This window comes from Pan paniscus, chromosome 20, assembly GCF_029289425.2.
Source record: "Pan paniscus chromosome 20, NHGRI_mPanPan1-v2.0_pri, whole genome shotgun sequence".
Lineage (NCBI taxonomy): Eukaryota > Metazoa > Chordata > Mammalia > Primates > Hominidae > Pan > Pan paniscus.
In genome coordinates, this window is record NC_073269.2 from 46,451,004 (window position 1) to 46,478,663 (window position 27,660).

General features: G+C 54.2%; 2 protein-coding genes across 3 annotated transcripts; one reads left to right on the top strand and one right to left on the bottom strand.

Annotated features, from left to right (window-relative positions):
• MAP3K10 (mitogen-activated protein kinase kinase kinase 10) lies at nucleotides 1-24,965 on the top strand. 2 transcript variants are annotated; one of them, XM_034946464.4, is made up of 10 exons: nucleotides 1-1,284; nucleotides 6,924-7,104; nucleotides 12,889-13,037; nucleotides 13,525-13,700; nucleotides 14,316-14,562; nucleotides 17,393-17,509; nucleotides 21,105-21,276; nucleotides 21,376-21,488; nucleotides 21,817-22,521; nucleotides 23,269-24,965. In XM_034946464.4, the coding sequence occupies exons 1-10, from the start codon at nucleotides 603-605 to the stop codon at nucleotides 23,589-23,591; spliced, it is 2,865 nt and encodes a 954-aa protein (XP_034802355.1). In that variant the 5' UTR covers nucleotides 1-602; the 3' UTR covers nucleotides 23,592-24,965. The 2 variants fall into 2 exon arrangements, with proteins under 2 accessions (XP_034802355.1, XP_034802354.1); XM_034946463.3 differs by having other exon boundaries at nucleotides 195-1,284; nucleotides 12,889-13,061.
• TTC9B (tetratricopeptide repeat domain 9B) lies at nucleotides 24,351-26,804 on the bottom strand. The gene is made up of 3 exons (XM_034945112.3): nucleotides 26,238-26,804; nucleotides 25,470-25,652; nucleotides 24,351-24,566 (listed from the first exon to the last, which is right to left on the bottom strand). Exons 1-3 carry the CDS (start codon nucleotides 26,662-26,664, stop codon nucleotides 24,457-24,459), a joined length of 720 nt encoding a protein of 239 aa, XP_034801003.1. The 5' UTR covers nucleotides 26,665-26,804; the 3' UTR covers nucleotides 24,351-24,456.
• Nucleotides 26,805-27,660: the final 856 nt, after the last annotated feature.

Below are 27,660 nucleotides of genomic sequence, written 5' to 3' on the forward strand. Positions count from 1 at the left end.
CGTCACTCGGGCCCCGCCGGTGGCCCGGGGAAGCAGCACGGGCGGGGGGCAGGGGCTGGGGCCGACCGGGAGGCCGGTGCCAAGGATGGGGGCCGCCCGGCTGCCCCGCGCGTGAGGAGGCCGAGGGGCGCGCCACCCCGGCCCGGGGCGGCCGCCCCAGGGGCCCCGCCACCCCCGCCCGGCCCGGCAGTCGTGGCCCGGGATGCGGAGCCGGGGGCCGCCGGTGGAGCTGCGCGGGGTGAGCGGCGCGGGGAACGGGGACTGCCTGCCGCCCTCGCCCTCGTCCCCCACCGGCGGACCCCGGCGGGCATTCGAGAGCCGCGCAGCCAGGCCCTCTTAGCCCTCTGCCGTTTGGGGGGCACGGGTGAACCTGCCGCCCCACTCCCACCCCGCCCCGCCCCTACAGCCAAATCGGAAGGGACGAGCCTGCCCTTTGAAAGGGTTTTTTTTCTTGCTCCTGCGGAGGGCGCCCCAGCCATGGCCCTCAGGAGCTCCCTAGACCCCGCAGGGACTGCCCTCCATCCCGGCCGCCGGGGCCCGCCCTCTGCATCCCGCGGGCAGCCTGTGTGAAGCGGCCTCCCGCAGCCCCCGGCCCCTCCCCCATGGAGGAGGAGGAGGGGGCGGTGGCCAAGGAGTGGGGCACGACCCCCGCGGGGCCCGTCTGGACCGCGGTGTTCGACTACGAGGCGGCGGGCGACGAGGAGCTGACCCTGCGGAGGGGCGATCGCGTCCAGGTGCTTTCCCAAGACTGTGCGGTGTCCGGCGACGAGGGCTGGTGGACCGGGCAGCTCCCCAGCGGCCGCGTGGGCGTCTTCCCCAGCAACTACGTGGCCCCCGGCGCCCCCGCTGCACCCGCGGGCCTCCAGCTGCCCCAGGAGATCCCCTTCCACGAGCTGCAGCTAGAGGAGATCATCGGTGTGGGGGGCTTTGGCAAGGTCTATCGGGCCCTGTGGCGTGGCGAGGAGGTGGCAGTCAAGGCCGCCCGGCTGGACCCTGAGAAGGACCCGGCAGTGACAGCGGAGCAGGTGTGCCAGGAAGCCCGGCTCTTTGGAGCCCTGCAGCACCCCAACATAATTGCCCTTAGGGGCGCCTGCCTCAACCCCCCACACCTCTGCCTAGTGATGGAGTATGCCCGGGGTGGCGCACTGAGCAGGGTGCTGGCAGGTCGCCGGGTGCCACCTCACGTGCTGGTCAACTGGGCTGTGCAGGTGGCCCGGGGCATGAACTACCTACACAATGATGCCCCTGTGCCCATCATCCACCGCGACCTCAAGTCCATCAACAGTAAGTGGTGTCCTCTCCCCAAAATTCCTTCCACAGAACCTCTCAAGGCCAGGCCTAGGTGGCGGGAAACAGGGTGAGGGACACCAGATGACACTGTGCCTGGAGTGAGAAGGGGCAGCAGTATGATACCTTCAGGGTGAAGGTGAGGTAGGCCTTGCCTGCCTTAAGGGAGAAAAAGGAGGCTCAGAAAGGTTGAAGGACTTACCTGCCTCCCAGGCTGCAGAGTCACAATCGCTCAATAAACATGTATCCATGAACAGCTGCGTTCCCTGCATGAACAGGACAGATGCAGTGCCTGCCTTCAAGGTGCTCGCCATCCAGCCATGCTGCCAGAGTCCACCAGGCAGAGACAAAAAGAGCCTACCCCGTCTGGAGTCAGTGTCTCTCAATCCCAGCACTATTGGCACTTGAGGCCAGATCATTGTTGTAGGGGCTGTCCTGTAAATTGTGAGTTGCTTAGCGGCATCTTTAGCCTCTTCCCACTAGATGTCATTAGCATTCCCTGCCCCCTGTCCCCAGCTATGACAACCAAAAGTGTCTCCAGGCATTGCAAATGTCCCCTGGGGGGCAGAATCACCCCCAGTTGAGAACCATTTCCTGGAGTCTTCATAGGCCGAGCTGGCCAAGGCAAACTGGAAAAGATGAGGGAGGAATTAAATGGATGTGGCTTATATAAAAGCTTCCAGGCTGCCTGATAGGTTCTCCAAAGTTGATTGGTTGGTTGAATAAATAATGGAGCCAGGTAGAAGGGAACATTCTGCAAGACTCATTTCTAGATGGAAGAGCTTCATGTGGTGTCAACAAGTATTAATTGAGCACCTATTAAGCAGGAGCCCAACTGGGAGTAAGACAGCCATGGTTTCTGCCCTGACAGTACTCACAGGCTAGCAATTTCATTCATTCATTCCACAGATATTTCCAGAGTGCTGTGTGCCAGACCCTGTCCCAGGGATACAGCAAGAAAAAAAAAATCTTACATTCCTGGCTCTCCCATTCGTGCTGTGCCCCATCTCACTCCCTTTCATTTCTTCATTCATTTGTTCATTCTTCCATTTGGTATTTACCAGGCCAGATCATGTGCTAAGCAAAGGCATCAGCAGTGGAGAAGGCCAGCATGTCCCCGGCCCTCACGTCACTCACAGTTAAGCCCCAAAATGTGAAGGTGCCCCCTTTGCTCTCAACACCCACATCTCATCTACTCCTGATTTCTGTCACTTCTACATCTTGAAATTTATTTTAATCCATCCCACTATTTTTAGGAATATATTGCTATTCCCCACCCATAGCAATTGTAAGCCCCTAGAATAGAGGGACTGCATCTTCCTTGCCTCCCAAGCCTGACATTTGTATATCAACAGAGAGCTTGGCTGGGCGCGGTGGCTCACGCCTGTAATCCCAGCACTTTGGGAGGCCGAGGTGGGTGCATCACCCGAGGTCAGGAGTTCGAGACCAGCCTGACCAATATGGTGAAACCCCTTCTCTACTAAAAATACAAAAATTAGCTGGGCATGGTGGTATGCACCTGTAATCCCAGCTACTCAGGCTGAGGCAGAAGAATCGCTTGAAACCAGGAGGTGGAGGTTGCAGTGAGCCGAGATTGCACCACTGCACTCCAGCCTGGGTGACAGAGCAAGACTCCATCGCAAAAAAAAAAAGCTAACATGTGACCACGATGTGCCAGAGCTGGTGCTGTGTCTGGGGAACTGATGCTTATGCCCCAGCACCTCTGAAATGTTGGGTAAATGGAGGCAGGGCCACCCAGCATGCTCCTGTTGAAGGCTGGGACTCCTCAGCCCTTCCTCACCTCTGCTGATTGACAGCACGCCCCACACCCCCAGGTTTTTTGTAGCCAGTGCTATCTGGCCAAAGGGTCAGTGGGCCTCTTATGGCCAGGGCTTCCTCCCGGGGTGATGGGTCTGCTCTGTGCCAGAAACAGAGGACACAGCGCCTCCACAGCACTGCTTCCCCACTCATCCTACCCTAAGGAGCGCCTCATCTGCCATCATTCATTCATTGGTTCATTCCACCAGTAATTCTTAAGTGCCTACTCTGTACTAGGCACTGTCCTCAGCTCTGGGATTACAGAAGTGAACAAGGCAAGATTTCTCCCTCCCCCAGCTATGGAATTTATATTCCGGTGAACAGGAATAAATGATGGATAGATGGATATCAAAATTTCAGAGAGTATCAGGGGCTCTCAGTGGACTAAGGCAAAGGCTGGAGCAGAGGGTTCTCTTTATTTAGATCAGGTGGTCAGGGAAGGCAACATTTGAGCAGAGACCTGAACAAAGGGGACCCAGCCTTACAAAGATCTGGGGAAGGGGAACAGTGGGGCACATGTCCTGAGGTGGGAGTGAGTGTGTCTCACTGGAGAACAGCAAGACCAGAACAGCAGGCATTGAGGCAGAGATGGGAGGAAGTAGGATCAGAAAGGCTGGCAGGAGCCACATCACATAGGACCTTGGGGGCCATGGTGAGGACTTGGGGTATTTTATTTGATGTAGTGGAAGCCATTAGAGGATTTGAAGCAGGGAGTGACATGATTACATAAAGATTTTGAAGGGGGACTGACTTAGGCCCAGCCTGGGAAATACAGAAATAAAGCATAAAACCATGAGATGTTCCCTCTGTCACAGGGTTTCGATACAAACAGGAGAGATGGGGACCTAAGAAGGCAAAACTTCTGCAGAGGTGGAGTTACAGACTAGGAATTTACAGTGGGGGCTTCCAGGAGGAGGTAACATTGAAGCCCGCCCGGCCTTTTTTTTTTTTTTTTTTGAGACAGAGTCATCTCACTCTATGACCCAGGCTGGAGTGCAGTAGTGTGATCACAGCTCACTGAACCTTCCGCCTCCCGGGTTCAAGTGATTCTTCCACCTCAACTTTCCAAGTAGGCAGGGCTACAGGCGTGCGCCACCACGCCTGGCTAATTTTTGTATTTCTAGTAGAGACGGTGGTCTCGCCATGTTGGCCAGGCTGGTCTTGAACTCCTGACCTCAGGTGATCCGCCTGCCTTAGCCTCCCAAAGTGCTAGGATTACAGGCATGAGCCACCACGTCCAATCTGAAGCTGGGCTTTAAAGGATGGGCAGGATTATCAATTGTGTGACCCTGGGTGATTTGCCAATCTCTGCCACCTTCAGTTCCTTCATCTGCCAAGTGGGCATGATAGTAGAACTACCTTACTATTATTATTATGACTGGGAAGTAGCCAGGAAAGGCAAAAGAGAAAAGTGGAGAAATTCGGAACAATTATGGCAATATCACACACTAATAATAACAGCTAACACTTTCAAAGGCCCTGTTGCTTCAGGCAATAAATTTTTACTGTAACGCTAGAAGGTAAATTCTGTTACGAGCCCCATTTCACAGAGGAGAAGTCTCGGTGTGAAGATTAAAGTAAACTGTACAAGGTTATGCAGCCAGGAAGAAACAGGGCTGAGATTCAAACCCAGGCAGTACACTGTGTACTTTGGGGCCTCTATGTGATAGAAGGTAGTAAAATATCCCAGCAGTTAAGAGATTGAGCTCTGATGACAAAACTAATTCAAGCCTTTGTCCTGCCATTTTCTAACCATGTGACCTCTTGGCCAAGTGACTTCTGAGCCTCTGTTAGCTAGTCAAGAAAAATGGGTTGTGGCTGGGTGCAGTGGTTTACTCTTGTAGTCCCAGCACTTTGGGAGTCTAAGGCTGGAGGATTGTTTAAGCCCAGAAGTTTGAGGCTACAGCAAGCCATAATCACACCACTGCACTCCAGTCTGAGTGACAGAAAAAGACCCTGTCTCTTTATTTATTTATTTTTTTCATTGAGATGGAGTCTCGCTCTGTCATCCAAGTTGGAGTGCAGTGGCACGATCTCGGCTCACTGCAACCTCCGCCTCCTGGGTTCAAGTGATCCTCTCGCCAAAGCCTCTCAAGTAGCTGGGACTACAGGCACCCGCCACCACACCCAGCTAATTTTTGTTATTTTTAGTAGAGACAGGGTTTCACTATGTTGGCCAGGCTGGTCTCGGACTCCTGACCTCAAGTGATCCACCTGCCTTGGCCTCCCAAAGTGCTGGGATTACAGGCATGAGCCACTGCTCCTGGCCAACCCTGTCTCTTTAAAAAAAAAAAAAAATGGCTGGGGGGGGTCATTCATGAGTCAATTCCTATAGAGAGCTTAGCACAGTACAAACACTAGCCGTGATCCTCATGGCTGTTAGTGACAACCCAGGTAGAAAGTAAGCTAGAACCATCCAGTATGTTTAGGGAATACTTCAGTCAGATTTTGTCACGATCATGCTGTGTAATAAGCTACCCCCAGAACTCGGCATCTTAAAACAACCATTGTGTATTACTGCTCCTGCATTTGCGGACCAGCTGGAGGGTAAACTGATGGAGGCTGGGCTCACCTGGAGAGGCTTTGCTCCAAGTAGCTCTCATCTTCTTGGACAAGCAGGCTAGCTGAGGCATGTTGTCATGGTGATGACACAAGTGCAAGAGGGCCAGCAGACATGCGAGGCCTGGGCTTGGAATTGGCACCCTGTCATTCTTAGCCAAAGCAAGTCATACGGCTGAGCCAGAGTCAGGGTGCACTCTGCCTTTGTTTTTGTTTTTTGTTTTTTCGGAGACAGAGTCTCGCTCTGTCACCCAGGCTGGAGTGCAATGGCGCAATCTCAGCTCACTGCAACCTCCACCTCCCAGGTTCAAGTGATTCTCATGCCTCAGCCTTCCAAGTAGCTGGGATTACAGGTGAGCACCATGATGCCTGGCTAATTTTTGTATTTTTAGTAGAGACGGGGTTTCACCATGTTGGCCAGGCTGGTCTCGAACTCCTGATCTCAAGTGATCCGCCCACCTTAGCCTCCCAAAGTGCTGGGATTACAGGTGTGAGCCACCGTGCCTGGCCATACTCTGCCTCTTTAGCAGAAAGAATGGCAAAGTCTCGTGGCAGAGTGTGGACACAGGAAGGGGTAGAATTGGGACCCTGACTGCAGTGTGCCACGGGAGTGATAGACACGAGGGGGAAGCCACGTTCTTCCCTTCTGCCCCAGGTTTGCAGTTCCTGCTTCCAGGGTAGCTGGGAACTCAAGGCCTGGAGGACCAAGGCCTTGGCTGTTGTTTCTTTTTTTTGAGACGAGGTCTCACTCTGTTGCCCAGGCTGGAGTGCAATGGCAAGACCATGGCTCACTGCAGCCTCAACCTCCTAGGCTCAAGTGATCCTCCCAACTTAGCCTCCCAAGTAGCTGGGACTGTAGGCACGCACCACCACACCCAGGTATTTTTTAAAATTTTTTGTAGAGATGAGGTCTTGCCATGTTGCACAGGCTGGTCTCGAACTCCTGGGCTCAAGTGACCCGCTTCAGCCTTGGCTGTTGGTTCTTGACCATTCGTGGAGCTCCCCAAAGCCCAGGACAGAATCAGGAGGGTAGAGGACACAGGGGGAGCTCCCTACTCCCTCGTGGGAGCCTGGGACAGGGATTAGACCTGGGCGGAGGGGCTCATGGATGTTCCAGGCCAGGAAAGGACCTGCCACAGAGTGGGGCAGCCTGAAGCAGTGAGAGGAGAGACGTGTTTCTAGCTGAGGCAGCGGGCCAGAACACTTGGGTCTGCAGCATGGCAGGTCTGGGGTGACCCACCTTTCTTCCCACCCCACAGTCCTGATCCTGGAGGCCATCGAGAACCACAACCTCGCAGACACGGTGCTCAAGATCACGGACTTTGGCCTCGCCCGCGAGTGGCACAAGACCACCAAGATGAGCGCTGCGGGGACCTACGCCTGGATGGCGCCGGAGGTTATCCGTCTCTCCCTCTTCTCCAAAAGCAGTGATGTCTGGAGGTGCTGAAAGGCGCAGCCGGGATGGCCTCTGGGGAGTGAGGGAGGGAGGAAGGGGTGAGGGCAGAGTGGGAGGGAGGGTCTCCTGCTGAAGCCAGGATCTCAGTCTGACAAAGGGACCTGCTGGCAAGGTCAGGCCACCAGACAAGTGCCAGTTACCTGTTCAGATAGCACAAATGGCAACTAGGGGGCACACTGGATTCGAATAAAAAACTCATAAGATCTAGAGACAAGGCCGGGCGCGGTGGCTCACACCTGTATTCCCAGCACTTTGGGAGGCCAAGGTGGGTGGATCACTTGAGGTCAGGAGTTTGAGACCAGCCTGACCAACATGGTGAAACCCCATCTCTACTAAAAATACTAAAATTACCTGGGCGTGGTGGCAGATGCCTGTGGTCCCAGCTACTTGGGAGACTGAGGCAGGAGAATCACTTGAGGCCGGGAGGCAGAGATTGCAGTGGGCTGGGATTGGCCACTGCACTCCAGCCTGGGTGACAGAGCGAGACTCTGTCTCCAAAAAAAGAAAAAATTTAAAAAAGCATAGAGACAGCATGTGGATGCTAGCACTGAAAGCCCCCTCAGACACTAGCCCATGCACTGTCCCATCTGTCAGACGGGAAAATGATTAATTCACTCATTCATTCCTTCATCTAACTGTACCGGGTTCTAGGGATATAGCAGAGAAGAAAAATACATGCAATCCCTGCCCTCAGGAATAGTAAGTCAGTCAACATACAAGAAGCTCTTTTTTATAAAGCTGTTTTTTAAGAAAATTATAATTTTTAAAGACAAGTACACCAGAAAAAAGTGTTAGTACAAAGTGCGAGGAGGCTGAGAGGAAGGGCTGGAAGACTACTTTTGGGAACGCTTCTCTGAGCAATCTGAGAAATGATACTTCATCTGAGTTCCAAGTGGCAAAAAGGAACCAGTCACGAAAAGTTTGGAGGAAGAAGGAGGTGCTGAGGTGAGCATGGTGTGTCCCAGAAACAGCAAAGAGGCCCATGTGGCTGCCACTGTGCAGGCAAGGAAGAGAGAGGTAGGAAATTATGTAGGAGAGGGAGCTGGAAGGCCCTGTGGGTGAGGGAGTGGCCTTCAGGTTTTATTCTAATGAAGTAGGAAGCCATGAGGAGCCATGTCTGAATAGAGTGGTAGCTCACACCTATAATCCCAGTACTTTGGGAGGCCAAGGTGGGAGGATCACTTGAGGCCAGGAATTTGAGACCAGCCTGGTCAATGTAGTGAGACCCCATCTATATGAAAAAGAAATTTTTAAATTAATTTTTATAAAAGGAAGTAAATAAAAACTTTGGAGGCCGGGTGCGGTGGCTCACGCCTGTAATCCTGGCACTTTGGGAGGCCCAGGTGGGTGAATCCCTTGACACCAGGAGTTTGAGACCAGCCTGGCCAACATGGTGAAACCCCATCTCTACTAAAAATACAAAAATTAGCCAGGCATGGTGGTGGGTGCCTGTAGTCCCAGCTACTCAGGAGGCTGAGGCAGGGGAATTGCTTGACTGCAGGAGGCAGAGGTTGAGATGGCGCCATTGCACTCCAGCCTGGGTGACAGAGCAAGACTCCATCTGAAAAAAAATACTTAAAAATAAAAGCTCCTTTGACTGTTAGGTAGAGACAGCCAATGATGGGTCTGTTGCTGTCACCAGTGAGAGTTGATGGTGGCCATGGAGACTTTCAACCCAGGACCTTCTGCTTGGTTGGAGCCAAACCTGGGTCTCCCCATTTACTGTTCCAGTCAATTCCCAGCTGAGGCTCCAGATTGTCCAAGCAGCAAATTAATGGGTATGGGACCGAGACAGATCAGACAGGAAGTCTCCAGCTCAGCCTAGAGCAGAGCAGCCCTTTGGGAGAATTTCCAACTGGCTGTACATCAGGCGTTCATTTGTGCTACCTTTTTTTTTTTTTTTTTTTTTTTTTTTGGGACAGAGTCTCACTCTGCCGCCCAGGCTGGAGTGCAATGGCACAATCTCGGCTCACTGCAACCTCCTCCTCCCAGATTCAAGCGATTCTTGTGCCTCAGCCTCCCGAGTAGCTGAGATTATAGGCATGCACTGGCTAATTTTTATATTTTTAGTGGAGACAGGGTTTCACCATGTTGGCTAGGCTGATCTTGAACTCCTGACCTCAGGTGATCCGCCCGCCTCAGCCTCCCAGAGTGCTGGGATTACAGGCATGAGTCACTGCACCCGGCCGGGCAGGCTAATTCTTTCTGATGTGGTCCTGTCCTGTACTTAGCAGGATGCAGGATATCCACACCTCCCCGCCATAAACTTCAGTAACATTCCCAGTCATTATTACAATCACAATAACCCCATAGGTTTCCAAGGACATGGGAGAGAGGGGTGGATCATGCTACCCTCCAGTTATAAACCACTGTTTTTTCCCCCACCTTGTGTGGTCTCCATTCTCAAGTTTACTTCATGATCCAAAATGACTGCTTGAGCTCCAGCGTTTTTTTTTTTTTTGTTTTTGTTTTTTTTTTGAGATGGAGTCTTGCTCTGTCGCCCAGGCCGGAGTACAGCAGCGCGATCTTGGCTCACTGAAACCTCTGCCTCCTGGGTTCAAGCAATTATCCTGCCTCAGCCTCCCAAGTAGCTGGGACTACAGGCACATGCCACCAGGCCCAGCTGATTTTTGTATTTATTTATTTATTTTTTTTAAAATTTTTCAGTAGAGACGGGGTTTCACCATATTGGCCAGGACAGCCTTGATCTCTTGACCTCATGATCTGCCCACCTGGGCCTCCTAAAGTGCTGGGATTACAGGCGTCAGCCACCGCACCCAGCCTTTTTTTTTTTTTTTAACAGGGTCTTGCTCTGTCACCCAGGCTGGAGTGCAGTGATGCCATCACAAATCATTGCAGCCTCAACCTCCTGGGCTCAAGTGATCCTCCCACCTCAGCCTCTCTAGTGGCTGGGACTACAGGCATGCCACCACACCAGGCTAATTTTTTGTAGAGACGAGGTCTCACTTTGTTTCCTACGCTGGTCTCGATCTCTTGGGCTCAAGAGGTCCTCTTGTCTTGGCCTCCCAAAGTGCTGAGATTACAGGCATGAGCCACTGTGCCTAGCTCCACACTCCAGCTTTTTTTTTTTTTTTTTTTAATTTTAAGTTCTGGGATACATGTGCAGAACGTGCAGGGTTTGTTACATAGGTATACATGTGCCATGGTAGTTTGCTGCACCCATCAACCCATCATCTAGGTTTGAAGCCCCGCGTGTGTTAGGTATTTGCCTAATGCTCTCCCTCCCCTTGCCCCCCACCCCCCAGGCTCCAGGTTTTATGTCTACATTCCAACCACAAGAAGGGGAAAAGAGGAAAATGGCACCCCTTCTTTTTATTTTTTGAGACGTAGTCTCACTCTGTCGTCCAGGCTGGAGTTCAGTGGCACGATCTCAGCTCACTGCAAGCTCCGCCTCCTGGGTTCACGCCATTCCCCTGCCTCAGCCTCCCGAGTAGCTGGGACTACAGGCGCCCGCCACCATGCCTGACTAATTTTTTGTATTTTTAGTAGAGACGGGGTTTCACCGTGCTAGCCAGGATGGTCTCAATCTCCTGACCTTGTGATCCGCCTGCCTCGGCCTCCCAAAGTGCTGGGATTACAGGCGTGAGCCACCGCGCCCGGCCTCATTTTCTTACCCATGTTGTTTTTGTTCCTGCGCTCCTGTGCCTGTCTGCTGTGCTGAGCTGCAGATGTGTCCTGCCGCGGCTTCGCAGGACAGGGATAAGTTGAGACAGGAAGCAAGAAGCCTTGCCTGTCAGGCTGCCCTTGGCATGACTAGAGTGTATGTGGGGATTTTCACCTCTTATTTTGGGGTCCATTCTGTTCCTTCTTTGAACAATAGTCTTTACAGGATAGGGTGTTTGGGGACAGATTTCATCTTATTTAAGATATAAATAATATAAAATTAACCCACTATAAATTTATTTTTCATTTAAAAAAATTTTTAAAAGACAGGCTCTTACTCTCCCACGCAGGCTAGAATGCGGTGGTATAGTCATAGCTCACTGCAGCCTTGAACTCTTGGGCTCAAGCCATCATCCCACCTCACACTCTTTCCCGGCTGGGCACCCCTTCTTTTTGAGGATACTTCCTGGAAGCTAGTTGCCTACTACACCCCCTCCTGCATCCCATGTACCAGAACTGTGGTCATGTGGCATGCTTAGCTGCAAAGGAGAATGGAAAATTCATGCAGGCAGCATGTGGCCAGCTCAGTTCACCAGCACTGTCACTGAAGAATGGGAGGCTGTCAGCTGCATGGGGGCAGTGATTGTGTCTATCTCTTCCCAATGTCTAAAATGGTGCTTGGCACACAGTAGGCACTTAATAAGTATACGTTGAATGGGCCGGGCGCAGTGGCTCATGCCTGTAATCCCAGCACTTTGGGAGGCTGAGGCAGGCGGAACCTGAGGTCAGGAGTTGGAGACCAGCCTGGCCAACATGGTGAAACCCCATCTCTACTAAAAATACACAAATTAGCTGGGATGGTGGTGCACACCTGTAATCCCAGCTACTTGGGAGGCTGAGGCACAAGAATCACTTGAACCCAAGAGGCAGAGGTTGCAGGGAGCCGAGATCATGCCACTGCACTCCAGCCTGGGTGACAGAGACTTTGTCTCAAAAAAAAAAAAAAGGATATGTTGAATGAATGCATGAGTGGGTAGTGGGGAGACCAGGGATGTACTCCAGGATAAACACCACACAGAATGGCCATCAGGATCTGGGAGGATGTAGAGTTTGCAGAGGAAGATAGCCTTGCAGGGACCACAGCACAGTGACGCACGCTCTAGTACCATGGAGCCACTGAGAGCACTGTCGTGGGCAGCAGGCAGACCTGAGTCCAAGTGTGGCTCCAACACTCACTAGCTGTGTGACCTTGGGCAAGCCCCTTACCTCTCTGAGCCTGTACCTGCTCATCAGCTAAAGCGGGGGTCATACCAAATCCTTCTGCCTTACAGGGCTGTTGTGAGGATTACTGAGTGCCTAGCACAGTGCCTGGCCTGCAGTAAGTGCTTTATAAATGTTAAATAATGTTAACTGGTTTTTAGAGGTAAGTACTGAGTGTTTTGGGGAAACATAGAGGAGGGGCCTCTGACCTAGCTTTGGAGGCTGTGGAATCAAGGAAGGCTTCCTGACAGAGGGGGCAACCTGTGTTGAGACTTGAGGGACAAATAGTTACACAAGGGAAGAGTGTTCTCCACAAAGGGAACAGCATGTGTGAAGGCCAGAGGTTAGAAAGCACAGGGCCTGCTCAGTATTCAGTGTGGCTGCAAGATGAAGCTGGGGTTAGAATGGGCTGAGAGTGTTTGGAAGTGAGGCTGCAGGGGTCATCAAAGACCAGGGCCAAGAAGGATGGATTTAGGTGGGATGCAGTGGCTCATGCCTGTAATCCCAGCACTTTGGGAAGCCGAGGCAGGAGGATCACTTGAGCCCAGGAGTTTGAGACCAGCCTGGGCAACATAGTGAGACCTCCATCTCTACAAAAATAAAAATAAGAAAGATGGATTTGGCCAGTAGGAACACGGGACCTGAAGATTTTCAGGCAGGGGAGAGGGAAGAGAGGCCGAGCAAAGGAGAGACGTCAGAGAGCCAAACCCACCCCATCTATTGGAGAACAAGGCCATGGAGGTCAAAGCAAGTTCTTGTGACCTCATTGGCCGGGGGTGGGTGTTGGGGTGAGGGCAGCCCTGCATGGGACCAAGGGCAGGGCTGGGTATAGGTGAGGATTGGGGTGGGCTGCGACATCACCCCTCCCTCTCCCCTGCCTGCAGCTTCGGGGTGCTGCTGTGGGAGCTGCTGACGGGGGAGGTCCCCTACCGTGAGATCGACGCCTTGGCCGTGGCGTATGGCGTGGCTATGAATAAGCTGACGCTGCCCATTCCCTCCACGTGCCCCGAGCCCTTTGCCCGCCTCCTGGAGGGTGAGCCGGGGCCCCGTGACGAGGGTAGGCTCAGCTTGGAGTGGCAGGGACCTGTGGGCCCAGACCTTCCCCCTTCACACCTATCCATACCAGTGGGCCCAGGAGTGAGGAAGAAGGGGCTGGAACCCACTGGACTCTAAACAGCCTCCCCATGGTTGGCTCCATCCCCCACATCCCAGCCCTTGTTTGGGCCAGGCCCAGAGCTCTCAGGACAACCTGTTAGGATTCCTTGGCCCTGGGATTCCACCTTGATCCTGATTCCACTACCAGCCCCTCCTCGGGGTGCAGGTCCTGGGGTTTCTCTCCCAGCGTTTCACTGAGTGGAATTGGCCAGGAGCTTGGCTTTGAATCCATTCCCCTCAGCTCCATAGCAGCTGTTTGTCTGCCATCCCCAGAAATTCTGCCTTCCTCTGAGCAGGCTGAGTCCCCAGAGCATGACCACTGACACCTCCATGCCCCACCACTGTCCTTCCTCCTCCCACCCCAGAATGCTGGGACCCAGACCCCCATGGGCGGCCAGATTTCGGTAGCATCTTGAAGCGGCTTGAAGTCATCGAACAGTCAGCCCTGTTCCAGATGCCACTGGAGTCCTTCCACTCACTGCAGGAAGACTGGAAGCTGGAGATTCAGCACATGTTTGATGACCTTCGGACCAAGGAGAAGGTGAAGGCAGGGGGCAAAGTGGGAAAGATGGAGCAAGACCCCTGAGTTCTGATGCCTTGGGCTGCTCAGAGACTCCTCCCCTGAACCCCAGCCTTTGGGTCCATGCAGGGTCAAGGGAGCCTTTTTTTGCATATTAAGAAAAGACAGCCTCCTGTTGGTGGATTAATAAGAAAAAGGCACCCTGTACTGAAGTACTTACAGGTGACACTGCATGATGTCTGGGGTTGGCTTTAAAATACTACAGCAGAAACGAAGAGAGGGCAAGAGGAGAGAAGGACGGGGATACAAGATTCGCAAAGCATAGGTAATTGTTGAAATTGGATGATGGGTACAGGGGGGTGCACTGTTCTCTGCTTTTGTGGATGTTTGAAGTTTTCTAAATTGAAGAGTTAAGAAAGAAAAAGAAAGAAAAAGCACCCCTTTCTTTGAGCTAACACAGTTCCCTGCCCTGGCACCCAGCTTGGCTAGCAAAGCATGAGTCGGGTGGTGAAACCAGTGTACCCCACAGCAAGGTACCCTTGTGTGAGGCACCAACCAGACGTAGCAGCCCTGGGTCCCTCCCCAGGAAGCAGAGCAGCTAAGCCCCTCCCCCCAGCCACCACCTCTCCTTCCCAGGAGCTTCGGAGCCGTGAGGAGGAGCTGCTGCGGGCGGCACAGGAGCAGCGCTTCCAGGAGGAGCAGCTGCGGCGGCGGGAGCAGGAGCTGGCAGAACGCGAGATGGACATCGTGGAACGGGAGCTGCACCTGCTCATGTGCCAGCTGAGCCAGGAGAAGCCCCGGGTCCGCAAGCGCAAGGGCAACTTCAAGCGCAGCCGCCTGCTCAAGCTGCGGGAAGGCGGCAGCCACATCAGCCTGCCCTCTGGTACCCACCCGTGTCCCCAGAGCGCCCCCCAAGAGGCTGCTGGGAGCAGCCCCGACCTAGGATTTATCTCTTCCTTTCTTTTTCAACTTGTTTTTATTGCTAAATATATCGCACATAGTCAGTGATCAGCCCAGTGCAGTGGCGAGCACTTGTAGTCCCAGCCTACTCAGGAGGCCAAGGTGGGAGGATCACTTGAGGCCAGAAGTTTGAGACCAGCCTGGGCAACATAGACCCCATATTTACCAAAAAAAAAAAAAATTTTTTTTTAATTAGCTGGGCACGTTGGCATGCACTTATAGTCCAAGCTACTGGGGAGGCTGAGGTGGGAGGATCACTTGAGTCCAGGAGTTCGAGGCTGCAGTGAGCTGTAATTGCACCACTGCACTCCAGTCTGGGCAGCAGAGCAAGACCCTATCTCTAAAGGGAAGAAGAAGAAAAAAAGACCAAAAACCTGTACAGCCAAATGAGTTACTCTAGTCACCCCCATGAAAGCAGAGAGAACCTCACAGCCATCCCAAGTGCTTTCTACCTGCCCCTCCAGACAACCTCACACCATCCCCTGAGAGGAACATCTGTCTTGACACTTAGGACAGTCACTTCTGAACTTTCTTTTTCATGTTATCTCTCTTTAAAAATATCTTTTAATCTGGCCAGGTGCAGTGGCTCACGCCTGTAATCTCAGCACTTTGGGAGGCCAAAGTGGGTGGATCACTTGAGGCTAGGAGTTCTAGAGCAGCCCGGCTCTAGAACATGGTGAAATCCCGCCTCTACTAAAACTACAAAATTAGCTGGGTGTGGTGGTGCACACGCCTGTAATCTCAGTTACTTGGGAGGCTGAGGCACAAGCATCGCTTGAACCCGGAAAGCAGAGGTTGCAGTGAGCCGAGATGGATCAACCTAATAGTTGATCTCAAGACTTAATCAGATTCAGATTCAGGTTTGATTTTTTTTTCCCCACACTGCTTCCCAGGTAATGCATTCAGGAGGGAGGCACGTAGTGTCTACTTGTCTCTTTCTGTGATGTTACAAGCCAGAAAGCAGTGCCTTAAGCAGCAGTGGCCAGTGGAAATATAATACAAGCCACGTGTATAATTTTAAATTTTCTAGTAAGCTACACATAAAAGCAAAAAGAAATAAGAGATGTCAATTTTAATATCTTTTATTAGGCCAGGTGGGGTGGCTCACGTCTGTAATCCCAGCACTTTGGGGGGCCAAGGCGGGCAGATCACCTGAGGTCAGGAGTTTGAGACCAGCCTGACCAACATGGAGAAACCCCATCTCTAATAAAACTACAAAATTAGCCGGGCGTGGTGGCGCATGCCTGTAATCCCAGCTACTCAGGAGGCTGAGGCAGGAGAATCGCTTGAACCTGGGAGGCAGAGGTTGCAGTGAGCCGAGATCGCGCCATTGCACTCCAGCCTGGGCGACAAGAGCAAAACTCCATCTCAAAAAATATATATATATTTTAATTTAGCCCAATATATCCATGCAATCAATACAAAATAATTGTGAGATATTTTACCTTCTTTTTTCACACTAAATCTTTGAAATCCAGATGTATTTTATATTTATGGCACATCTAAATTTGGACAGTAAATTTTCATTAAAATTTTTTTTTTTCTGAGATGGGGTCTTGCTATATTGCCCAGGGTGGTCTTGAACTCCTGCGCTCAGGCAGCGCTCCCACTTTGGCCTCCCAAAGTGCTGGGATTACAGGTGTGAGCTACTGTACCTGACCCATCAAAAATATTGGATCTGTATTTAGATTTCATAAAAGTTAGAGTTGAAAAAGTACATATACATACCCAAGTTGCTCCAAACATGCTTAAATGTTTCCAATAACCAAATGGAGTACCTGTTTTTTGTTGTTTTTTTTTTTGTTTTTGTTTTTGTTTTTTTTGAGATGGAGCCTCGCTCTGTCACCCAGGCTGGAGTGCAGTGGCGTGATCTCGGCTCACTGCAAGCTCTGCCTCCCAGGTTCATGCCATTCTCCTGCCTCAGCCTCGTAAATAGCTGGGACTACAGGCACCCGCCACCACGCCTGGCTCTTTTTTTTTTTTTTTTTTTTTTTTTTTGTATTTTTAGTAGAGACAGGGTTTCACCGTGTTAGCCAGGATGGTCTCAATCTCCTGACCTCGTGATCCACCCGCCTCGGCCTCCCAAAGTGCTGGGATTACAGATATGAGCCACCACGCCCAGCCCCCATACCTGTTTTTAAAATTTAAACTTAAATTGCGGTAATTACAATAAAATAAAGAGTTGGCTGGGCATGGTGGCTCACACCTGTAATTCCAGCACTTTGGGAGGTGGATGCTGGAGGATTGCTCGAGGCCAAGAGTTCAAGACCAGTCTGGTCACCACAGTGAGAACTCATCCTTTATATATATATATATATATATATATATATATATATATATACAGTTTAAAAATTAGATAAATAAAGGTTAAACTCCAATTCCCCCATTGCACAAGCCACATTTCAAGGTGCTCAGCTGCTACACGTAGCTACTGGCGGCCATATTGGACACTGAGGCCTAGGTCCTTGATCCACAAGAGCTCTTGTGCTTGTGCTTATTAAACCACAGTCCATTGCTGAGCCTCACCCCAACTTGCTGATTCAGGGAGGGCCCAAGAATTTGCATTGCCAAGAAGTTTTCAGCTGATGGTGATGCTGCTGTTCTGGGGCCCACACTCTGAGAACCACTGCATTAAGGAATGAAAAATGGCGGTGTTCCCATTCTAGAATTCCTTCTCTACTTCTACAGAAGAAAATTCCCTTTGGTAATCCCTGGAACCATTTGCTTAGGAAAGCTTCTCTTTCTTTCTGCAGGCTTTGAGCATAAGATCACAGTCCAGGCCTCTCCAACTCTGGATAAGCGGAAAGGATCCGATGGGGCCAGCCCCCCTGCAAGCCCCAGCATCATCCCCCGGCTGAGGGCCATTCGCCGTGAGTATCTCCCAAGGCCCTGACCAGTCAGTCAGTCAGTGAACAAATATTTTTGAGCACGATGTTTATACCTGGCACCAAGCCAGAGTAACAGCAAGAAAGAAGACAGACAAGGCCCTTTTCCTCATTCTTATCACAGGAAACAGATAGTAAACAAATAAGTCAGTAAGCAGGATAATTTCTTTTTTTTTTTTTTCTTTTTTTTTGGAGACAGACAGAGTCTCGCTCTGTCTCCCAGGCTGGAGTGCAGTGGTGCAATCTTAGCTCACTGCAACCTCCGCCTCCTGGGTTCCAGCGATTCTCCTGCCTCAGCCTCCCGAGTAGCTGTGGTTACAGTCACACATGACCACGCCTGCCTAATTTTTTGTATTTTTAATAGAGATGGGGGTTTCACCATGTTGGCCAGGCTGGTATCGAACTCCTGACCTCAAGTGATCCACCCACCTCAGCCTCACAAAGTGCTGGGATTACAGCATGAGCCACCGCGCCCGGGCGCAGGATAATTTCTAGTAGTGATAAGTTCTTTAAAGGAGCTAGGGAAGGGAATAAAAGAGGAGATGTATTAATCGGAGTTCTTCAGAGAAACAGAATCAACAGCATATGTTTAGATATATAGAAAGAGATGTATTGGCTGGGCACGATGACTCATAACTGTAATCCCAGCACTTTGGGAGGATGAAGTGGGAGGATTGCTTGAGCCTAGGAGTTCGACACCAGCCTGGGCAACAAAGCGAGACCCCATCTCTACTTAAAAACAAAAACAAAGGCCAGGCGCGGTGGCTCACGCCTGTAATTCCAGCACTTTGGGAGGCCGAGGCAGGCGGATCACGAGGTCAGGAGATCGAGACCATCCTGGCTAATACGGTGAAACCCCGTCTCTACTAAAAATACAAAAAGTCAGCCAGGTGCTGTGACGGGCACCTGTAGTCCCAGCTACTCGGGAGGCTGAGGCAGGAGAATGGCATGAGCCCGGGAGGCGGAGCATGCAGTGAGCCAAGATAGCGTCACTGCACTCCGGCCTGGGCGAAAGAGCGAGACTCCGTCTCAAAAAAAACAAAAACAAAAACAAAAACAAAAGAAATAGATGTATTATAAGGGATTGGCACATACGATTATGGAGGCTGGGAAGTCCTGCAATCTGCCTTCTGCAAGCCAGAGGCGTGGGAAAGCCGGTGATGTAGTTCCAAATCAAGTCCAAAGACCTGGCCCAGCACGGCGGCTCACGCCTGTAATCCCAACACTTTGGGAGACCGAGGCAGGTGGATCACCTGAGGTCAAGAGTTCAAGACCAGCCTGGCCAACATGGTGAAACCCAGTCTCTACTAAAAATGCAAAAATTAGCTAGGCGTGGTGGCGCATGCCTGTAATCCCAGCTACTCAGGAGACTGAGGCAGGAGAATCACTTGAACCTGAGAGGCGGAGGTTGCAGTGAGCCGAGATCGTGCCACTGCACTCCAGCCTGGGCGACAGAGTGAGACTCAGTCTCAAAAAAAAAAAAAAAAAATTGTCCAAAGACCTGAGAACCTGAGCACCAATGTCCAGTGTCTCAGGGCAGGAGAAGATGGATATCCATGCTCATGCAGAGAGCAAACTCACCCTTCCTCTGCTTTCCTAGACAAAAAGAGCTAACTCTCTTTTTGTTCTATCTGGGCCCTCAGTGGATTGGATGGTGCCCACCCACATTGGCGAGGACGATCTCTCTTTACTCAGTCCACTGATTGAAATGCTAATCATCCAGCAACACCCTCACAGAAATCATGTTTAACCAGCTACCTAGGCGTCCTTTGGCCCAGTCAAGTTGACGCATAAAATTACCCATCACAGAAGGGTTGCGATTTTCCATCTGGAAGCCCTATGGGAGGAGGTGAGGTTTGAGCAGGGACCTTCCTGCTGAGTGAGACAGGCTGAGACCTCAGGGAAGCATGCCCCTGGCGGAGGGAGCAGCAAAGGCAAAAGCTGGAGGTGAGAACAGCATGGGCTGCTTGTTAACCTGTTTGGCTGGAGCAGAGTGAATGGGAGGAGGACATAGGTTTTGTGATCAGGGAGTTCTCAGGGGTCAGATCAGGCAGGGCCCTGAGAGCAGGATAAGAGTCTGGATTTTCCTTTTTTTTTTTTTTTTTTTTTTAATTTTCATTTGACACCTTTGGTATGGATTTTTTTGTTTTTAATTTTTGTTTTTAGTTCTGGGGTACGTGTGCAGGATGTGCAGGTTTGTTACATAGGTAAACGTGTGCCATGGTGATTTGCTGCACCTGTCAACCCATCACCTAGGTAGTAAGCCCATGCATTAGCTATTTTTCCTAATATTCTCCCTCCCCCCACCCTACCCCCCAACAGGCCCCAGTGTCCATTGTTCCCCTCCCTGTGTCCATGTGATCTATTTGCTCAGCTCTCACTTATAAGTGAGAACATGCAGTGTTTGGCTTTCTGTTCCTGCATTAGTTTGCTGAGGATAATGGCTTCCAGCTCCATCCATGTCCCTGCAAAGGACATGATCTCATTCCTTTTTATGGCTGCATAGTATTCCATGGTGAGACAGACGCTCGCTCTGTCTCCCAGGCTGGAGTGCAATGGTGCGATCTCAACTCACTGCAACCTCTGCCTCCCAGGTTCAAGCGATTCTCCTGCCTCAGCCTCCCAAGTAGCTGGGACTACAGGCCTGCACCACCATGCCTGGCTAATTTTTGTATTTTTAGTAGAGATGGGGTTTTCACCATGTTGGCCAGGCTGGTCTCCAACTCCTGACCTCAAGTGATTCTTCTGCCTGGGCCTCCCAAAGTGCTGGGATTCCAGGCAAGAGCCACCGCACCTGGCCTGGTATGGACTTTCTTTTAACTGCCCTGGGGCAGCCCCCAGAGCCATGCGAGCAAGGCACTGAGGGAATCAAATTGACCTTTTTCCCTCTGGCTGCTGTAAGAAATAAAGGTGGAGAAAGCAGTGAGATGATGGAGGCCAGGCCAGGGTGGGGGACTTGGAAGGGACAGATGTCCACAGTCGGGGCTATATGGTAGAGACACGGTCATCGGAGTTTCCTGGTGGGTTGAAGGGTGAGAGGCTAGCTCCCAAGTTCCAACCCCTCATTCACCCCAGCACTGTCCCCACCCACAGCCCCCCTGCCCTCTGTCTGGGCACCTGCTTTGTACCAGGCCCAGGAGGTCAGTCCTGCAGGGGACACAGAGACAAATACCCATACCATGGCAGCAAACACTGGCACCAGATAGGTCCAGAGCATTGCAGGTACAGAGATGAAGGCAGCTGACCCCCAGGGAACTAACTACCCAGAGCTGGAGACCAGAAGCGCAGGCAGCCCGCCAGAATGAATGGTGAAGGGTTAGGCTGTGAAGAGGAGGGGAGGCTGGAGGAGTTGGCAGGGAACCGCTCATGGCCTTCAGTGCCAGGCGGAGGAGCTGGAACCTTGTCCTGACAGCAGTAGGGGGCTATGGGGAGATATATAGCAGGGAGGGTCACGACTGGAGTTCAAAAGAGCCCTTGGACTCCCAGGCGGAGGGTGGGCCTGAGCTGGGGGCACTGGAGGCTGGGAGCCCAGTGGGGACAGACCCTCCACCCAGTAACCAAGTGGCTTCTCTGGACCCAGTGACTCCCGTGGACTGTGGTGGCAGCAGCAGTGGCAGCAGCAGTGGAGGAAGTGGGACATGGAGCCGCGGTGGGCCCCCAAAGAAGGAAGAACTGGTCGGGGGCAAGAAGAAGGGACGAACGTGGGGGCCCAGCTCCACCCTGCAGAAGGAGCGGGTGGGAGGAGAGGAGAGGTGAGGTGTGGTGTGGTCATGCCCACCCTGTGCCCAAGCCCCAGCTCCCAGGCTCCAGGCCACAGGACTGAGATCTCCATCTCTCCCTGGACCCCGCAGGCTGAAGGGGCTGGGGGAAGGAAGCAAACAGTGGTCATCAAGTGCCCCCAACCTGGGCAAGTCCCCCAAACACACACCCATCGCCCCTGGCTTCGCCAGCCTCAATGAGATGGGTAAGAGCCTGGGTTCTTGTAAGGGGGTGGGGGTTCCCTGGCCAAAGGGGTGAGCCTCCTGGGGCTGAGCGAAGAGACCAGGTTTCACTGGGCCAGTGAGTGGAAGGCCTTCCTGGGAAGGGAGATGGTGGCCCCTGGGGCGTGGGGGGTCATTTCCAGGGGCAGGGACCACCCTTCTCTGAGGCTTCTCCGGGAGACAGATTCAAGAACGATGCTCGTGGGTCTTGGTCTTGCTGTTGGAGGGGTCATCGGGGGCTGTCCCTTGGCACAAGTCCCCGTGGGGCCCTGGCCAGCCCTGCAGCGGAGTGATGGCCCTCTCCGGTTGCAGAGGAGTTCGCGGAGGCAGAGGATGGAGGCAGCAGCGTGCCCCCTTCCCCCTACTCGACCCCGTCCTACCTCTCAGTGCCACTGCCTGCCGAGCCCTCCCCGGGGGCGCGGGCGCCGTGGGAGCCGACGCCGTCCGCGCCCCCCGCTCGGTGGGGACACGGCGCCCGGCGGCGCTGCGACCTGGCGCTGCTAGGCTGCGCCACGCTGCTGGGGGCTGTGGGCCTGGGCGCCGACGTAGCCGAGGCGCGCGCGGCCGACGGCGAGGAGCAGCGGCGCTGGCTCGACGGCCTCTTCTTTCCCCGCGCCGGCCGCTTCCCGCGGGGCCTCAGCCCACCCGCGCGTCCCCACGGCCGCCGCGAAGACGTGGGCCCCGGCCTGGGCCTGGCGCCCTCGGCCACCCTCGTGTCGCTGTCGTCCGTGTCCGACTGCAACTCCACGCGTTCACTGCTGCGCTCTGACAGTGACGAGGCCGCACCGGCCGCGCCCTCCCCACCACCCTCCCCGCCCGCGCCCACACCCACGCCCTCGCCCAGCACCAACCCCCTGGTGGACCTGGAGCTGGAGAGCTTCAAGAAGGACCCCCGCCAGTCGCTCACGCCCACCCACGTCACGGCTGCATGCGCTGTGAGCCGCGGGCACCGGCGGACGCCATCGGACGGGGCGCTGGGGCAGCGGGGGCCGCCCGAGCCCGCGGGCCATGGCCCTGGTGAGTGAGGCGCCCTGCACCCAGGTCACAGAAAACCCCTTCTTTCCTCCTCTGCCAGGGTCGCAAGTCGAGCCCAGCCACGACCCTCAGGCAGCCACCTTCTGCTTCTTGTGGAGGAGGGAGGGTCTGTGTCCCTTTACCGCTCACTCCTGGAGGCATCGGGGGTCTCCAGGGGACTGAGACACAGGCGGCAAACTGATGCCTATAAGGCCAGGCAGGTGCCTATAGCGGTGGTGACCAGCATGACCATCGCCAATTCTTACACAGCCTAGACACTGTTCTCCTCCATCTGTTAACTGGGTGGGAGATGCGGCCATAGCAGTGTTATTAAGTACCCACGTCAGGCACTGTGCTGCTTGTTTTAAGTTATGGTTATTCTATTTGCTCCTCACCTACGTAGTGAGGCACCATTTTTATCCCCCTTCAGAGCTAAGCCATGCCTGAGCTTAGCCCAATGCAGGAGAGTCGGGAAGACCAGGGCTTTGGCCCCAGGGGCTGCTGCTAAGCAGCAGTTCCAGAAGGTTAAGGAACATGCCAGGGTCCACCCAGAAGAGCAAGCAGCTGGGAGTGGTCCCAGTCTAGGTCAAGGTCCCAGCACTGCCACACTACAGATGGAAACTGGATGCAGCAAGATCCACGGATTTCTCGAGAGAAACCAGAACTTGTGCTTTTCATGTAAAAGCTCTGGGCTTTTTAATGCCACCCTCTGCCCCACCCCACTCACCTCCTCTGAACCTCTCTTACCAGGCCCTCGTGACCTTCTGGACTTCCCCCGCCTGCCCGACCCCCAGGCCCTGTTCCCAGCCCGCCGCCGGCCCCCTGAGTTCCCAGGCCGCCCCACCACCCTGACCTTTGCCCCGAGACCTCGGCCGGCTGCCAGTCGCCCCCGCTTGGACCCCTGGAAACTGGTCTCTTTCGGCCGGACACTCACCATCTCGCCTCCCAGCAGGCCAGACACTCCGGAGAGCCCTGGGCCCCCCAGCATGCAGCCCACACTGCTGGACATGGACATGGAGGGGCAGAACCAAGACAGCACAGTGCCCCTGTGCGGGGCCCACGGCTCCCACTAAGGCCTGCCCACCACCGCCCGCCTGGGCAGCCATGAATGTAGCGCCCCAGGCCCCGCCCCAGCCTGCCATGCCACAAGGTGGGGGAGGCCCTGGGCAGGATGTTCACTCTATTTATTGGGGAAGGAGGGAGGGGGGGGACACTTAACTTATTCCTTTGTACCCCAGGGGGTGGAGCCCTGTGCCCACCCTGCACTGGGGGGAGGGTGGGCAGGGATACTCAGGGACAGGGCATCATGGGGGATTTGGCACAAAATGGAGCATTAAAGGTAACCCCTGCCCCCTACCGCACTTGATTGTGTTCCTTTTTCCTTTTTTTTTTTTTTTTGGAGACAGAGTCTTGCTCTGTTGCCCAGGCTGGAGTGCAGTGGCACCATCTCAGCTCACTGCAACCTCCGCCTCCTGGGTTCAAGTGATTCTTCTGCCTCAGCCTCATGAGTAGCTGGGACTACAGGCTCCCGCCACCACACACAGATAATTTTTGTATATTTGGTAGAGACAGGGTTTCACCATGTCGACCAGGCTGCTCTCAAACTCCTGACCTCAAGTGATCCACCCATCTCGGCCTCCCAAAATGCTGGGATTACAGGCGTGAGCCACTGCGACTGGCCTAGACTGTTTCTTTCCCTGGCCCAGGCCCTGATGCTGGGTCATCCCAGTGGAACATTCCCCCCCACCCCACACACCCTCCCTGGGCTTCTCTGGGTTTCTAAGGTCCAAGGGATGAGGCCCTCCCTGGTCCCCCCAAGAACACCACACAAGTTATGCTCACCAGTGACAAGTGTTTTACCAACGAACACATGAGTCAGGGGGAAGTTACATGGTGAGGTGGGAGGGCGAGGGATAGAGAGGTCCCCCTGGATTGGCCTCAGCCAATTACATCCCGAGTCTGGGACCCAGCCCCACTGTCTTCCCGCTGGAGGCTGCAACGGTTCATCTTCAGCTGAGTCAGCTGGATGTAGCGGAGCACATTTGTGTCTGCAGGGGAGGTGGGCAGGGCATCATCTGGGTGTCCCGGGGCAGCAGGTGACTTCCACACCTCCCTGGCTCACACCCCATTCTCCGAAGTATCCAGCAGCTCGCTCACACAGCCAGTAGAGCCAGAGCCCTTCCCCAAAGCCCCAGTCACAGTCGGCAAAGCGGAGCCATCGCACACCTCTATGCGCCTGTATTTGCGGCACCCTCTGCCAGGAATGCCTCTTCGCAGAGGCTCCCGTCACACTTCTCATCCTCCAGCGACATCTGCAAGAAGTCTGTTCTCTCCGAGCCACTTAACAGGAAAACTAATCTCGTCTCGGCTCCCACAACCCTGCACCTGTTGTAATCCCTCTTCCTTCTTCATTGGCTCTTAATACAAAACTGAGTGTTGTGTCTGCCCTCCTGCACTCATGTGTGTAAGTGCACACATGCACGCACACACACACACACCCCAGTTTCCTGGCATCGCCCACCCGAGTGGATGAGTGGATGGTGCAGGAAGTGAATGAATAGGTGTGTGTGAATGGGTGAGTGGAGGAATGAGTGTGTGCGGTAGGCAGGGGTGGGACAGGGTAATGGAGATGACAGTGGGTGGATAGGGAAGTAACTGAGCAGGTGAATAGGAGATATCAGATGTGGCAATGACGGTAGATGAGAAATGGCCGGGGAGATGTCAGAGGAGCGATAGGTGGACGGATGTTTGAATGGCGGGTGAAGGGCGGGGTGGATGAATGGATGAGTGGGCGTGTAGGGAGTAGGTGGGTGGCGCAGCCCTACCTAGAAGCAGCTCCGCGGGAGGAGGGCTCTGCTGTTCTGCCCTGATCTTCCTGCCTGTTCCCTCCGCTGCAGCCCCTTTCCCCGCCCTGGGCCCAGCCCTCACCTTTGCCCCGCCCCGCCACTCACCTGTGGGTTCGCGGCTGCGGGCCTCCTGCAGGTAGCGCAGCGCGCGTGCGTAGTCGCCCAGGTGGTAGAAGGCAATGCCGGCACGGTAGGTGGCCTTGAAGTTGCCCTGCTGCTTCTCCAGTACCTTGAGACAGTACTCGCGCACGCGCTCGTAGTTTACCAGCTCCGACTGCAGCAGGCAAGCTGCGAGGGCGCCGCGGCCGGCACTCTCAGAGCCTGCTGGCACCCCCAGAACCCACCTGACTGCGAGGAGCCGAGGCTCCAGGCGGCAGGGAACCAGGCCTAAGGGATTGCTCCGGCAACCAGGGGCGCCAATCCGCTCGCCTATCGAAACAGGCGCAACTGCGCCGCCGCTAGGGGGCGCCAAAACACGGACAGGCGCCACTGGGCGATCCACCCAGAGCTGTCGGTGGGCAAGAGCACTAAGGCCCCGCGCGGGGGCGAGGGCCGGGACCTCGAGAGCCTGGCTCAGGGCAGACTTCCTCACCTTGGGTCCACGTGCGGCCAGGGGGTGGAAAGAATGACTCAGGGGAAGCGGGGCCCTGAAGACCCGACCCAAAGACCATTTCCTGCATCCCAGCTCCCTCCAGCCACAGACCCCTGTCATCCCCTACCCCTAATCCCTTTCCTTGATCAAGCTCTGAAGGCTCCCCCAGAAGCCCACAGCCCTGGACCCTTCAGCCCCAGGGCCCCTGCCCCCCAAGTCGCCAAGCTCTCCCGATTGCCCCCTCCCCTCGTGCCCCATCCCCCCACCCCCCGACGGCGTACCCGTGAGGGAGTCGTAACACTCCACCTCCGTGCTCTCCACCAGGCGCCGCTGCTCCTCGCTGAGGCGCGCCGGCCCGGGGCTGCTGGTGGGCCCGGGGGCGGGGGCGGGCAGGCCGCTAGGGCGGGCCCCCTGCGCCGCCTTCAGCTGCAGCAGCGCTCGGTGGTACTTGCCGATGGCCTCCCGGAACTTCTTCTCTCGATAGCAGCGCTGGCCCTCTGCCTTGAACGCCACGGCGGCACGCAGGCTGCTGTCGAGCGCCGCGCCCAGGCTCCCCGACGGCTCTGGGGTAGGACCGGGACGAGCCGAGCCATGGCGGGAGCCCGAGCCTGGGCCCGAGCCCGGTGGGGAGAGGGCGGGAGGCGGGCGCGGCGGAGGCTCCGGGGCAGCGCTGAGCATCAGCACCGGGGACAGCGCGCCGCGCTGCATTGTGGGAAACTCCTGCCGCCGCCGCTGCAGCTACCGCATCGCCCCCCGCGGGGCTGGTCCCCACCCTTTCTCCGCCCCCTCACCTCCGGCAGCCGACTCCGGCTGCCCCCTATGGGTCTAGGGAAACCCCTCGAGACTTCCCCCATGCTCACTCTCAAATTAACCAAGTCCTAGTTCTCCAGCCCGCCCCCCGATTTGTTCCCATTCCCCTTACCCTCCCCAACCTCCTGCCTGCTCTCCTCCCCGGTGCCCAAAGCTCCCGAAGATTTCTAGAAGGAAAGGACGAGCCTGGGGGAAAGAGCAGGAAGACATCAGCCTCACGGAAAGCTGGCTCTCAGCCCACTGGCCATTTGGCATATCGAATGAGAACACAGGATTTGGACCCAAGCTTCCCAAATTCAAATCCCTGCTTACTTTCTCACTAGTGGTATGACTTAGACAGCTCGCTTAAACTACCTGGAACTCTGTATCCTCATCAGTAACATGGGACAATAATATCACCTTTAGGGCCAGTCGAGGTGGCTCACGCCTGTAATCCCAGCACTTTGGGAGGTCGAGGCGGATGGATCGCTTGAGGTCAGAAGTTTGAGACCAGCCTGGCCAATATGGCAAAACTCCGTCTCTACTAATATACAATATATACAAAATTTTTGTATATATACACAAAAATTGGCCTGGTGTGGTGGCGTGCACCTGTAGTCCCAGCTACTCGGGAGACTGAGGCAGGAGAATCGCTTGAACCTGGGAGGCAGAGGTTGCAGTGAGCCGAGATTGTGCCACTGCACTCCAGCCTGGGTGACAGAGGGAGATGCCGTCTCAAAACAGGAAAGGAAAGGAAAGGGGAAAGAGGAAAGAGAAAAAAGGAAAGGAAAGGAATTAAAAATAATACCACCTTTGGGATTCATCTGTTAATTTATGAAACAAATATTCACTGACGTCCTTTCTGTGCCCAGCTCTGTGCTGGATGATGCTGGGACATAGCAGACACTGCGTGAG